Raw genomic sequence first — 11,252 nt, 5'->3', positions numbered from 1 at the left:
TCGTACAACATTAATTTAGAAACCAAGGGAGATGGGAAAGGGGGTGGGGGGGAGGGTGGGTTTAAAAAAAAGAGAGAGAGAATCAAATTAATATAAACAGTGATAAAAAGAACCTGGTATAAACAAAATGATATATCTTAAGGCTTAAAAAGTGTTTAAAAAAATTACAGTTGTCATATCCAAAACGGAACAGAAAAATACATAATAGAGGTGGTTTCAGTCTAGCTTTTTTTGGGGGGGCGGGGTTGTGCCCTCCCCCACATTTGCTTGGAGGGGAGATCATAAAACTGGCTGGGAGTTTCCAGAACTGGCGTGGCAGTAACATAAGAATGAATTTTATTGTTACGGCACTTAGCCAGCAATATAAAACCATAGGAATTAACATAGAAAGTTTAAGCTGATTAAATTTCTTTGATTCGGGGGGTGGGGGTGGGGGCTCTGAATTGGACTATAATGTAGTATCGTTGGGACTCCAGTGCAAGAGGCAGGAGATGGATCCCCAGTGCCAACTGTGGCACTAGCCAGTACCCGGGGGCCACTTAACTGTTCTTCGGCTGTGGAAGTGATGGGGGAATTCTCGAGTCTTCACCTGTGCACTTTCTCTGCCACCTGACGGGTTGACCGGCCATCAGCTGAGTGGCTGTCCGACAGATCAGGGTGAGGAAGGAGGCAGGTTGGGGGGGGGGGCAGCTAAGAGACACCTAACTCCTGATTAATCGAAGGAAAAATGAAGAGGCCCCGTGGCTTAGCATTGGCCATACAACCATTAGCCTGAGTTTTGGAATATGTCTGCAAAAATCAATTCGGTGAGGAGGATGAAATGGAAGTGCCTCCCACACATCTGGCTTAGACAAGGTGAGGGGGGAGGGTAAGGAGGGCATTACGGTACATTTTCAGGTTCCTTTGTTGCCTTCGAGCAACCTGTTCTGGAAGCCTCTGAGCTGGTCTTTTTTTTGGGGGGGGGGTTACTGCTAATTATCCAAGGAAACGGCTGCGTAGGCCTGGATCTTGGTTTGGCATTGCTGGAAAAGAAGCACTGCACTTGAGAAAGGTTCCCTAGCCAGAGCTATTCACCCTCCTCCCAAGCTTACCAAAGAGGCTGAAGCTTTAGCTCTTCTTCTCTCGTTCCTAGCTGAATGCAGAGGATCACTACTGACAGCTGGGCCCCCCCCCCCCCCCTGCAAGATGCTTTTGCATGGCACCCTGTGGTCTTTCCAGCAGAAGGCAAAAAAAAAGAAAAGCTGTGAGTTCAGATGTCTTGGCTGGCTTCTCAGGTGGTGAAACAGCAGGCCTTTCCCCAGTATAGCCAAGGGGTTATTAGTCAATCCCTAGCTGCAGGGTAGGTGATAAAAGTTGCAGGGTCCAGGCACTGGAACAGCCTACATGGGTTTTCCTAGAGGTGGGGTGGGGGAGTCCGGGAAAAATAAATAGCAATTTGTTAACTGGGAAACTGACCACTAGTTCAAAAGGTGTATTGAGAGCCCCTGGCCGACAAAAGGGCACGTCTCTGTTCGGATAAAGTGAAATGCAGGTGATGCTTTAGTGTGAGGCAGAGCAGAAAGCACTGGGGAAACGGCTCTATGCATGACCGGAGCATGTGTGGACTTGGAGAGACACCCTCCTCTTTTGCCATGGCACAGCCCAAGCCACCCCCTTCTTCCCGCAAGCTGCTAAAGCTGAGACAGTGCTAAGCCGAATGCCGTTTTTATCCATTTGCCTTCTGAAAGGGGGAGGCTCTTTCAGTTAATTCTCAAGGCTAAAGCGCAGAACATCTGCACAGATGTCAGTACTGCCTGCATTGTACAGTCACGGTTTTCTCCCGCCCGCTCTCCTCCGGGTTCTCTCCAGCTGTGTCACACTCTAGTCAATCTTCCAAAAGCTACTCTCTTTCCGGCTTCTTTCTAGTCCGGGGCACCCGCCCCCTCTCCTAAATCGCTCCAAGCAGGGGTTGCTGCAATCTGGCTCAATTTGGCAGCAGAGGCCACCCCCCCTCCCCGAGACCAGACACCTTCACATCGAGGGCCCTGTGACGGACGTCTTAGCGGCAGTTCGCCCCTGGCAAAGCTGCCGTTCGCCCTTGGCAAAGCCTCTGGGTGCCTCCGTGGATCCCATCCGTTGCCTCTCCAAAAGAGAGTCCAGAAAGGGTCGGTGCCCTCTTGGTAATTGCATCGAGTGTGCGGCCAATAAATTATAAGGTTGGTTTAGATCTCAAATTAAAACAAAGTGGGGGGGGGTAGACAAAACCTGGAAGGACAAACAGGACTGGGGCTTTAAAAAGGCTGGAGGTGATCCAAAACCAAGATGGGCTATGGGGATGTTTGGGGGGCGGGAGAGACACACACACAGAGGTTCAAAGTGCTCTGGAACGGTCTTTGGCTGCCACCAAGATTGAAGGAGGAACTCCCCAGCTCGGGGCGGGTCGCGTGTCCAGACTCTGTCTCTTTATCCTGGCCGTGGAGGGGGAGAGGCAGCGGGGGCACCCGAGGAGGCCGGGTTAGGGTGGTGGGGGGTGCCCGGAAGGAGCTGTGGTTCCTGTGATCCTATCCCAAGCTGTGCTGTCCTTCCCCCTCCGCTTTGCGATTCGAGAGGGGCCGCGCTCCCCAAGATTCAGATGAGAGAGATTCGCACTGGGATGCCGGGAGACTCCGTCCTTTGAGGAGAGTGTTGACTCACTAGATGTTCGACCACTGTGTGTTTGGACATGTGTTTCATCAAATAGGTCTCCTGTTTGGGGAGGAAAGAGAGAGAGGAAACCACATCAGGGGGGGGATCACAGACAGGAGGAGTCGGGCTCTCCTTGCCCCATCGGCCTGGACTTCCTACATTCATGATGGCCCTCCTCAGGTTCTGGCAAACCAAGGTAGCCGTCTTCCCTGATGTCATACAGGACACTCTGGGGAAGATGGGAGGCTGAGATTGCAGAAGGCTGTCTCTGCTTTTTCTCCCAACCCTGAAGATTGACAATCCCAAAAGCAGGACAAAGCTTGAGTCCAGTGGCACCTTCAGATACACGCACACGAAAGCTTCTACCCAGAATTAAACTCTGTTGGTTTAATTCTGGGTAGAAGCTTTTGTGTGCGTGTATCTGAAGAAGTCTGTGCGTGCACACGTAACTTCATACAGGCATTAAGAAGCCTGTGATGGGCCAATCTGGCCAGGCGGTGGCAGTGCGGCGCTACGACTCAAAAGCAGCCCAGGAAGAGCCAACGTCATCAAGCCAAGCCGAAGTGAATGCCGTCCGGAACACGTCTGAAGCCTACAGCTGAACAGAATCCCCATCGGCTGCAAACGTGTGCGATTTAAAAGAATTATATGTTGACCTCCCTTACCCCTATGAACAATTGTTAGGGTCTTGTGTGAAACCTGTGTAAGTGTAAATCACTCAGAGCCAGCAGCTCTGCCGGATTGAGCGATCAATAAATCGAAAGGTATATATACCCAGAATTAAACTCTGTTGGTCTTAAAGGTGCTGCTGGGCTCGAACTTTGTTCTGGTGCTTCAGACCAGTGCGGCTGCCCCCACCTGAATCTAAACCCAAATGTAGTGACTATTTAGACGCATGAGCTGATTGCTTGCTGAGTCACTGCACAGGAAATTCTACCTTTTCGGTACGGTGACCCATCCAGGGCTGGCCCAAGGTTTTCTGGCGCCCCAGGCAGACTCTGACCTCGGCACCCACCCAGTTCAGCCTTCTATTTTCTACAGTGGCTAAACAGATGTTTTGGAGAGACCAACCACCATCACACGAACCCAAAGCAAGTGGCACTCCGACATACACAGCCTTTGCATATGGAGGTTCCATCCCAGCCTTTGACCATCTTTCCTTCCCCTCTAATCCCCCCAAAGGTTTTTAAAAACTGACTCCAGTAACCGTCAAGACATGTTTCACCTGTTCAACACGTCTACGCAGTGAAAAGAAAAAAAAATCTCAGCTGAGATGTGACGTGGGATGCTGCTGTTTCCAGGGTCAGGTTTTGGAAAATGCCGTATCAAACCACAAACCCTCAATTCCCCCCCCCGCCCCTCGGGACCACCAGCTTGCACCAGCAGTGGCTCCTGACCACCTCATGCTAGGACACGCTGAGATTGGGGTGGCTTTGGTGGAGGGGTGGGCAGCATGCCCCCCCCCAGCCATCAGCCCACTGTGCTTTTCCCGGTGTCCTTTGGTTTCCAAAGTACGAGAGAGAGCAACGGTGAGAACAGGGGGGGCTACCAGGGGGGGCTGCCACACGACCCGTGCTCCCTCTAAGTTGTGGAGTCTCGTGAGCAAAAATTCTACTTTGTGAGCTAGTGGCATAAAAGTTGTGAGCGAGCGATTGGGCGACTGCATACAATAGTTTGCTCTGGAGCCACATCCTTCCTGAGCTAAGACAACAACCTGTGAGCCGGAGGCTACAAAGTTGTGAGCTGGCTCACACTAACTCAGCTTAAAGGGAACACTGTGTGATGTGACCCACTTTCAGAGGCTTGGCCGCCCGTTTTTGGGTCCTGGCCCACAGGCTGGAAAATGACCTACCAAACCACAAACCCTCAATCACGCCCCCCCCCCCCCCGACCACCAGTGGCTCCTGACCACCTCATGCAAGGACACACTGAGGTTGGGGTGGCTTTGGTGGAGGGGTGGGCAGCATGCCCCTCAGGCCCCCCCCCCCCCAGCCATCAGCCCACTGCTTTTCCCGGTGTCCTTAAGAACCAATCCGTGCCTTGGTGGAGAGCGGATAGAGGAAGGCTGTCCAGAAATCCGATGTTTAATAGCTCTGGTGCCATTCTCTCTTTCTCGGGGGCAGTCAAGGATTACTCAACCAGTCAAAGCACACAGGGCAGATACAGGCTCTGTTCTCCCAGAGGTATTTCTGCTCAGCGGAACAAGGCACTGGCTGTCTCTCCCCCCGCCCCCGCCCCCGCGTGTGGCTCCTCTGCCCCCCCCCCACTCACCGAAGTGTAGGCCCTCCCGCACATGCTGCAACAGTAGGCCTTGGCGTGCTTGATTGCGTGCGCAGAGAGGTGGATCTGGAGCGAGGCAGAGTCCGTGTAGGCCCGGTAGCAGTTTGGACACTTGTAGGGCTTGTCCTTGTTGTGCTGGCGTTGGTGAGACTGAAAGCAACGGTGGAGCAATCGTTTTTGGTCCCTCCTTCTAAGTGCGTTATCAAATTCCACCTCAAACTGCGCCCTGCAAGGTCAGGGCAGGAGCTGGTTCCTTGCTAGCTAAAGGGGGCGTTTCCCTGGTGTTGGGCTAACGCTGAGCCTTCAGTGGCAGGGCTGCAGATACACTTGCCCTGCCTACAGATGCTCAGAGGTTCTCCATGGCTTCAAAAGGGAATTAGATAAGCATACGGAGCAGAGGTCCATCAGTGGCTATTAGCCACAAGGTATAGATAGGGACTCTGGGGCAAGTGATGCTCTGTCTTCTTGGTGCTTGGGGGGGTCAACAGTGGGAGGGCTTCTAATGTCCTGGCCCCACTGGAGGACATTCTGATGGCACTGGTATTTCTGGCCACTGTGTGACACAGAGTGGTGGACTGGATGGGCCTTTGGCCTGATCCAACATTGGCATCTCTTATGTTCTTATGTTATGTTCAGACATTTCCCTGTCTCCTGTACCCTGTGAGGCAGAGCAGAGCTGTCTGATGTCAGCCCAGATTGTCACAGAAGGGGGCAACTCTCTGGAAGAATCGGGCATCTACAAAGCGCAACTGGAGGGTTCAGAGGGGAAGGAACACGTGGGGGGAGGCAGCCACTTTGCCCTGCTTGACCCAATGCAACAGCATCACGATGCGACACCAAACAGGGATGCATCCAACACTTTTTTTTGGTCTTCTCTGACAAGAGAAATTCTTTTCTGGGAAGCGCTTGCTCCTCATGCCAGATACATGGAGGCAGAATTGTGGTTAACCTGTAGCAAACAAACAGGACTCTGTGCATGTTCAAAGGCCCTCTGTCCCTTCCTGCTCTTTTACCATGCCTCTGGCATTGGAAAGGGGCAGGAACCAGGGCCTGGTCCCAGACTCTGATCTCCTGAAGCACCTTCCAAGTGGATATCTGAATGATCTGCATTGGGTTTGAATCGCCGTCTGCTGCTTTGAGTGCCAAGCTTTGGCTGTAAAGCAGCATCCAGAGGCGGCATGTCTTTCAAGCCCTCTGAATCCCACTCATTCTCTCCTGGCCAATCCCACTTCCCCCACCGCACGCTCTCCTCCTTACTGACCTGGAGGTTGGAGAGCTGTGTGAATGCTTTTTCACAGCCCGCGTGTGGGCACTTGTAGGGTCTGTCACCGGTGTGGATTCTGAAACGTGACAACAAAGAACAGGGATGTTTCAGTGCACGGGACAGAACCGATGCAAACACCACACACCGGTTTATTTACTGACTTCATTCATTCCCCGCTTTTATCCCCAATGGCGACCCAAAGTGGTCTACGTCGCGTTCTTCCCCTCCATTTTATCCTCACAACCCCGTGAAGTAGATCAAGACGGGCAGCCGTGTTCGTCTGTCTGTAGTGGTAGAAAAGTGCAAGAGTTCAATAGCCTCTGTAGCAGTAGAAAAGAGCGAGAGTTCAATAGCACCTTAAGGCGAACAAAATATGTAGCAAGGTGAGTAGAAGCTTTCGTGAATCAGAGCTCACTTCTTCAGAGGTTAGGTCGGGCTGAGAGAGTGGGACTGGCCCAATGAAATCCAGCAAGCTTCCACGGCAGAGCGGGGATTCGAACCTGGGTCTCCCGGATCCTAGCCTGACACTCTAACCACTGTGCCATGCTGGCTCTTGCAGGTTGATGAAACAGCAAGGTACAAATGGAGGGAGGAACTGGGTGCAGGAGGCCCCAGCAGACCAGGGTTTTTTTGCTTATTAAACCTGAAGCACTCAACTGACCGATTTCCTCCCAGGTTCTCTGTGTGCCCATGAGGACTAGAAACATCAAAGCACAAAGAATTCTGGGGAGGTAGCACATTTTGTTTTAGAGGCCGACTGCTTCCTCTTTTGAGATCAAATGCAGCTTTTGTGCCTGGCTCTCTCACATGTCAGTTTTGGGAGACCCCCACATTTCAGCTGCAAACGTGACAGAATCTATGGGGGGAGCTTAAAAGGGGAAGAAAAAAATTAAAACCCGCACCAAGAAAAATACTAAGGCTCCCGCTAATTATGAAAAGCGAGCAAGTGTGCGTAATTTATTCCTCAATGCTTACTAGCGTGTGGGATTCAGTTCCCTTTCGCGGATCACTGAAGTTCTAAGGATTATTATTACCATTGTTGCTCTGGACTCTTTTTCACCAACCGCTACTCAGATGAGTTTAGGCATAAATGTGCAGCCATAAGGACTAGGAACTTGATTGCTTTTTAAAAAAAACAAACAAACCTGGATTTAATTAAATGCAAACTGAGATTCTTGGAGGAGCTGAAACATACCCCCACAGCCCTATGCCCTTTTTCTACATTCTTGGGGAACTGTTATGCACACAGCCAGGGGGAAATTCCTGGGAGGATACGAAGAACAGGCCAGGTTTACCTCGGAGCAATGTTTCCTGACCTTCTAACCGCCAAGGCACGCTTCTGGAAAGTGGTAAGAATGACTTGTCCTCACAAGAGCCCAGCCTGTGTAACAGTATGAGCCCTGATCATCACCCAAGTAAATTGGCCCAGAGAAGTGATTCATGCAGAACCACACCAAGCAGCTTTCTCTGAAGACAGACAGTTCTGAAGCGTTGGGAAGGATTGGAACAGGTGACTGAAGAGGTGCCTCTGCTTTTGGGACGCTAACTAGAACGAGGTGAAGCCAGGGCAGTGAATTGGACAGATACACTGCAGCTAAACTCCTCTGGTGGGTGAGTACGTTGGGCTCTTTATTTTAAAAATGCATTTCTTATGACACAGCAGGCAGATCTAGCCCAGCCCAGCCCAGCAATGATTGAGAATTACTACCCTGGGAAAGCAGGGAAGATTTAAAAGCAGCCTTTGCAAATCTATCTACAAATGTCAGCAATCTCTTGGAATTTTTTCTAGCCTGTCTTACCACGTGTACTCTTTGTGGTACACCTGCGGGCCACGGCCTGTAAAAAGAGGGAGGAAAGCAGGGAAAAGAACCAGCTTCCCCATACTTTAATGGATATTTTAAAAACTGCTCATCTGGAGGCTCTTTTGAATCACACCAGGTGATTAGGAGAATGGCAGTTTGAAAGCCTGAATTATTTATTTGTTTGTCTGCCTTTCTCACTTGGACACAAAGCGGATTACACAGAGTGAAGCGATACAATTGACAGAGTGGGGTATTCAATAAGCAATACAAAAGGACTGGTGTTGCAAAACCAATAAGAAATCTAAAAACAGAACTGAAGCAAAGCAAAGCACAGTGAGGAAGGGTTGCCTCAGTGCTTGTGGCTCTTTCTTACACGCCCAGGGTAATGCTGATCGCCACTTTGGGGTCAGGAAGCAATTTTCCTCCAGGCCACTTTGGCTGGAGATCCTGGAGGTTTTTTGTCATCTTCTGGGCGTGGAACAGAGGTCACCGGGGGTGTGGAGGGGAAGGTATTTGTGAATTTCCTGCATTGTGCAGTGGGTTGGACTAGAGGACCCTGGAGATCCCTTCCAATTGTATGATTCTATAAACATAATTACCGAGTAGGATCCTAATTTCACTAAACTAAACACAGTAGCATAGACTACTGTCCCTAATAACTTATCTAAGTAACTTTGGGAATCACCTCGGACAGTGCAGCTCTATTGCCTGCACAGAAAAGCCTTCTTGAATAATTAAGTTTTGCACCGTTTGCGGAAAGCCAGGAGACTGGAAGCTTTCCTGACCTCCTCAGGCAGGCCGCTCCATACAGTGAGCGCATTTTAAGTGGAAGTGGATGAAAAATGTAACAGAGTGTCACTAAAGACTCCTTTGGACTCCTGCAGTTTCACCAAACACTGCCCCCCACACTTACAAGCTTATACATGGACCCGCTAGAATTTTGCTTCCCCCTCCATGAGAAACTGAGATTACAGGATGCTGCATATTCCGTCATCTCCCCCTGCCTCGCGCTTAACACCAAATCATCAGGAGGCCACAGGGAAGGGGACACTCACCTTGTATGTTGCTGGAGGTGGGAGAGTTGGCGGAACGATTTCTCGCAGTAGGAGCAGTGATAGGGCTTGACGCCCAGGTGGATGCGGAGGTGCTGTGCCAAGTAAGAGGCGTTGGCGAAAGACTTGGAACAGTGCGGGCACTTGTGGGGCTTGGCCTCGGTGTGCGACTTGGAGTGGATCTGCATCTCTGACTTGGTGAAGAAGGTAAGGGGGCAGACTTTACACCTGGGGGAGGCAAGGAGGAGGAAGAAGTCTCATGATGCACAGCGGCTTCCAAACACAAGGAAACATCTTCCGTTTCCCATACATGGGTACATTCCCCACCCACCCCCTGAAGATGGTCATATCCTCCTCACCCAAATCAAGTCAATTTGCTATACTTTTGATGCATGAAATCCTAACCCTATAGCACCCCATACGCAGGATTGTGGACCTATTTGGTCCAAGATGAAGAGGCTTTGTTAACATGCAAAACTGCCTGGTATAGGGGAGTGGTCTAAAGTGGCAGTGAATCTCTGTGCTCTGCTTTCTGAATACTGAACATCAGAGATCCCCCACCCCGGCAAAAAAAAACACACAACCAGATGCAAAATGGTGGCTCAGGAACCAACTACTTCTTGGACCCCAAGTGTGGGATGGCTTGCAGATTCTAGCAGCAACACCCCGCCCCCAATGGCCAGACACAGAGCACCAATTAAGAACAAGACCTCCCGCCCCCAAACAACTAGACAAAGAGCACCAGTTAATGTTCATATTTGGCAGGTGAGGATGGCTGAGATGGAGAGAAAAGTGCAAGGCCAATCACGGACACCGTGGTACAGATTTACTGCTCAATTTGCTGTTTTTTAAAGGAGCGGTAACCGGCATCAGTGTTCTTTCCAAGCATCAAGTCCCACTCCGAAGCCAAGGCAGTTCCTTCTGTTACAGGGTGCCACCAGTCGGTGTTTATCAGAGACACAAGGGAAGAGGGATGAGTGAAAAAGGAAGGACTGATTTGATTGGTCTCACAAGGAAACAAGCAGAGAAGCAAGGGCCTAGAACATCATGGCTCAAGTTCCCAGAATCCTGCTGCCAGTGGCTAAAAGAAACTCCCCCAAGTCTCGCCACCGGGACTCTATATAGTTTCATAAAATAGAAGGCAGGGAAGGAAGAGGGACCAGTCTGAGAACCAAATTCTATGTCTGGAAATACTAGGTGGGATGCACTTCATGGACTGTGCCTCTAGGGTTATGAAGATGGGGGAACCATGCTCAGCTGGTTCCCTAATTTTTAAATGCTCTTTCAGTGTTTTTAAATGCTCTTTTAATGTTTTCATTAACTATTCGGTATTACGTTTTGTGTTGCCGAATGGCCAATTATAGTGTGATCCACCCTGAGCCCGTCTGGGGGGGAGGGCGGAAGACACGTCTGAAAAATAAATAAATAAAATATTTCAATAAACACCCTCCTTTCTTCGGGAATGCTAGGATTCCAATCATGTCCTCTCCTTGATACCTTTCTTTTTAAATGCAGAATTGTTTTCTTTACTGTGAAGAAAGTATCCAAAACTGACAACCCGCCCCACTGGCAGTTAGAAGTGGCACAATCCAGGAAGGCCCATTTATTCATTTTTATTTTTAATGCAGCACCCTTAGTTAAGAAGCATGCTGTTTCCAGAGGTCTAATGCGATTCTCGGAGAACGCCACTAGAGCACTAGGATTCTGGTGGAAAGGGGGTGCGATGTTCCCTCTAAGCTGTGGAGTCTTGTGAGCAAAAATTCTGCTTTGTGAGCTCCTGGCATTAAAGTTGTGAGCGAGCGATGTTGGCTACTGCATAACCTAGTTTGCTCTGGAGCCATCCTTCCTGAGCTGAGACAAAAATGTGTGAGCTGGAGGCTAAAAAAAAACTGTGAGCTAGCCACACTAACTCAGCTTAGAGGGAACACTGGCGTGGGCCTCCGGCTCACACATTTCTGTCTCAGCTCAGGAAGGATGGCTCCGGAGCAAACTAATTTATGCAGCGGCCAAATCGCTCGCTCACAACTTTAATGCCAGTCGCTCACTGTTGTGTCTGCTGACCGCCACCAGGGACCAGCGAATACCCCAGAGCTTGACTCTGGAAGAACAATGAGGCCTAGGCTCCTGGTCCCTCCACTGGGGGACCAATGGGACTGTGGCGGGAGATTTAAACCCACCAACGGGACCTGG

General features: G+C 50.4%; 1 protein-coding gene across 1 annotated transcript in view; it reads right to left on the bottom strand.

The window, feature by feature from the left end:
* Nucleotides 1–1,820: 1,820 nt before the first annotated feature.
* Nucleotides 1,821–11,252, bottom strand: part of LOC107113361 (zinc finger protein 362-like) — a 46,583-nt gene continuing 37,151 nt past the window's right edge. The window contains exons 5-9 of the mRNA XM_015414686.1: nt 9,893–9,983; nt 9,066–9,290; nt 6,206–6,284; nt 4,936–5,094; nt 1,821–2,724 (exon numbers count right to left, since the gene is read on the bottom strand). Coding sequence (XP_015270172.1) covers nt 2,608–2,724; nt 4,936–5,094; nt 6,206–6,284; nt 9,066–9,290; nt 9,893–9,983 — 671 coding nt within the window. The 3' untranslated portion in view covers nt 1,821–2,607. The remainder of the gene's footprint in view (nt 2,725–4,935; nt 5,095–6,205; nt 6,285–9,065; nt 9,291–9,892; nt 9,984–11,252) is intronic.

The sequence above is a fragment of the Gekko japonicus genome, unplaced genomic scaffold (genome assembly GCF_001447785.1).
Source record: "Gekko japonicus isolate JY-2015 unplaced genomic scaffold, Gekko_japonicus_V1.1 scaffold1156, whole genome shotgun sequence".
NCBI lineage: Eukaryota > Metazoa > Chordata > Lepidosauria > Squamata > Gekkonidae > Gekko > Gekko japonicus.
Note: the sequence above shows the minus strand (reverse complement) of the source record. Positions and strands in the feature narration are given on the sequence as shown.